The sequence below is a fragment of the Bidens hawaiensis genome, unplaced genomic scaffold (genome assembly GCF_021521415.1).
Source record: "Bidens hawaiensis isolate Kalapana, Puna unplaced genomic scaffold, B.hawaiensis_p1.1 tig00000097_1, whole genome shotgun sequence".
NCBI classification, from domain to species: domain Eukaryota; kingdom Viridiplantae; phylum Streptophyta; class Magnoliopsida; order Asterales; family Asteraceae; genus Bidens; species Bidens hawaiensis.
In genome coordinates, this window is record NW_027491017.1 from 1,741,454 (window position 1) to 1,744,459 (window position 3,006).

Sequence of the window (3,006 nt, forward strand, 5' to 3'; positions counted from 1 at the left end):
AAAGTTAAATAAATCTACACCAACATGTCGTGTTTGTTTATGGGCCTATTGCCATATACAAGTATACAACCAGTTGGGGCTTTTGCATTATGTAGGTGTAAAATGACTGAACTACCCTTGACAATTTTTTTTTCTGAATTTAAACAGTTATTCAGTGAATTCTACACAATGAATACGGAGGACCAGATACATTATTGGTGGAGCCATTCACAAACATGTTAATTGAACTGAAGCAAAAGAAGCTTCCGGGTGCCAACTTGGCATCATTATTATGGGCCCAAAATTATCTCGACAATGATTGGGACATTTGGAACAATAAATCACCTTAACAACACTCATGTTAAGGTTCATAATTCTTGTTTACATATTCTCGATATTACTCAGTTTTAAAAAACTAAACGGGGGCTACTTTCAACTTGTTTGTGTTGTTGCTCATCCTATGTTGCTATTAACTATACAAATGTCTCATTTAATCTTGTTCATCATTACATGTTTCTTGTAAAACTATGCACTAGCGGTTGCACTTGAAGCCTCGGAGATACTCTGCAACGAGGGACGCCATGTTTTTGACTTTGAAAATGATCCGGACCGTTGCTTGATTGATCTATCATATGCCATAGCCTGATAATTACATAGCAAAGTAGATAAGAGTAGTGCAAAATAGGGGTGTGCATGACATCAAAATAAATAATCTGTAACATAAATAACTGACATAACCGAACCCACCACGTTTTATGTTTCTTTAAAAAATGAAATTTTGAAACTGATCCTCATTTTTGACTTTCAAAACTATACTTGGATTGCTAATTATTGATTAGTAATTAGATGATTACCTGGCTTGAACTCTCCAATTGTGAACTTGTTTGTTCCTCACCATGGTTTTCCATTATTTCTGACCGTTCCTTGTTCGTCTTTGATTGTCGTTTTGCTCTCAACACCTTCATAACTTCTATAAAACATAACCATTTAACTTAACAACGATCGACAAACCAAGCCATATAAACATGAAAAATACTAAACTAATTACCATGAGAGGAAACAAGGCGATAAGCACGACCAAGAACAAGTGTGTCGGTGGGCCTAAGAAGCTTAACTCGGGTGAACCGAACAGTGTTATTCCCTGAACCATCATGGTTTTCTCCACCGGGCAATGGAATTATGAGAGACACGTAATGTCTCGGGTTCATCTTCATGATTTCACCCGCGGTTATAGACCAATACATCCTTTCAATCTTCCCTGATGGATGTTGTATCACTAAAGCAGCTGCATCTACTGCTTGACAATTCCCCATTGTTAATTTTATGTTCAAAAACTATATAAAAGATTGTTTTTGGGGAAGGTGAGAAGGAAATAATGGTTTCTTTCGATAATCCTTTGACATCCCCTAGCACCCCCACCCTTATATAATACCCATATGTTATTATCACAAGACTTTCTTTTAGTATAAAATAAATATATATTCTAATGTACAATGTTTTCAGAATAAAATTTGTGTAAATATGATATATTATAAGTTCTTTGGACGGTAGACTATTTAATTTTGAAATCCGGAAATACAATAACATATTTAAGCTAGTCATCTAATGTTTTTGATACACGAGTAAGAGCGCATTCCTAAATCCTAACAGCTCCTCTATATTTTTTTTAACGATCAACTAAGTAACGTCGGGTACTCCATATGCGGTTCCCATTGGCTAAAGGTAGCCCGAGCCGGCCACTAGTCCGGACAGACAGAGCCCCTAGCTGTCCACCTATTGAGGGATTCACTAGATAAAACCCGACTCCCACACCCGCCAAATGGCACGACAACGAGAAGCCGGTAAAACCGGGTGAGACCAGAGACTCGAACCCTGGCAAGCCAGGGTCATCCCTCATATCTCTCATATAGATTGATGATAGTAAGGTTTGAACCCACTGCCTCTCACTAGTAAAGTGAGTGCTCTACATTGAGCCACATCCAATTTATAACAGGTCCTCTATATTATTGTGAATATGTTCTCTATACTATATAGAGTAGTGAATGATATAAAAAAAACTTTTGTTGATGAGTAAATTTAGAAAAAACACATGCTATAATATTTTAATGTTTTTTTAAAGTGGTTGTGAATTGAGTATGGAGAAAATGCAATAATAAAAAATATAAAAAAATAGTATTTAATTAAAAAGAGAGATAAAATCTAATGTTTTTAGCGTAATTGTAGAGATGGAGATGCTGCTAAGAATGCTCTTAAAAGTTCCAAGTTTATTATAATCTAATTATACTATTAAAGCAATACAAGATATCCACATGACATTCGAGTAGCATGTCCACATAAGCTTCCAAGTCATTGATTTCCATATATAGAACTGCCACATAATTCACTAATTAATATTTTCTAGAATCAAAACTTCACTAATTAATGTTTTCTATAATCATAACCAACTATTTCCTTTCAAATGATTTTTAACCCGATTTTGACCACAATTAATTATTTATATTTATAACTGATTTTGCGTTCGTTTTTTTAGCATGACTATTATTTTATCAATTCAATTATTTGTATAACAGTTTCTCATTCCACCATTTATAAATATTTTTCCTACATCTTGTGGTTTTGCAGAGAGCAAGGTAAAAAATTCTTATGATATCTACATCTACCTATACTAATAAAAGAAAATAATTCTAGACACATGACATTTTGAGATTAATTCCCACTATTAAATTTCTGCCAAAATCACTTCTCTGCCAAAATCACATTTTGACATTTTGAGATTAATTCCCACTATTAATTTTTATATGACCCATCCAGATTCGACCCGATCGGAATGGCCAAACTGAACAAAAAAATAAATTAATACCGATTTGACCCGACCCGAACAGCCGAACCGGGCAAAAAAAATATATAATTGTGTACCGACCCAAAAAATCTCCGACCCCTGTAAAAAAATTTTCTAGATTCGTTACTGATATCAATCCCACTTTGATGGAATAATATGGTGATTAGAGCATGAAATAGAAAGCTAGA

General features: G+C 34.4%; 1 protein-coding gene across 1 annotated transcript; it reads right to left on the reverse strand.

Annotated features, from left to right (window-relative positions):
• Positions 1–213: 213 nt before the first annotated feature.
• On the reverse strand, positions 214–1,370 carry LOC143561849 (uncharacterized). The gene is made up of 3 exons (XM_077049847.1): positions 1,028–1,370; positions 834–949; positions 214–621 (listed from the first exon to the last, which is right to left on the reverse strand). Exons 1-3 carry the CDS (start codon positions 1,290–1,292, stop codon positions 505–507), a joined length of 498 nt encoding a protein of 165 aa, XP_076905962.1. The 5' UTR covers positions 1,293–1,370; the 3' UTR covers positions 214–504.
• Between the last annotated feature and the right edge of the window lie 1,636 nt (positions 1,371–3,006).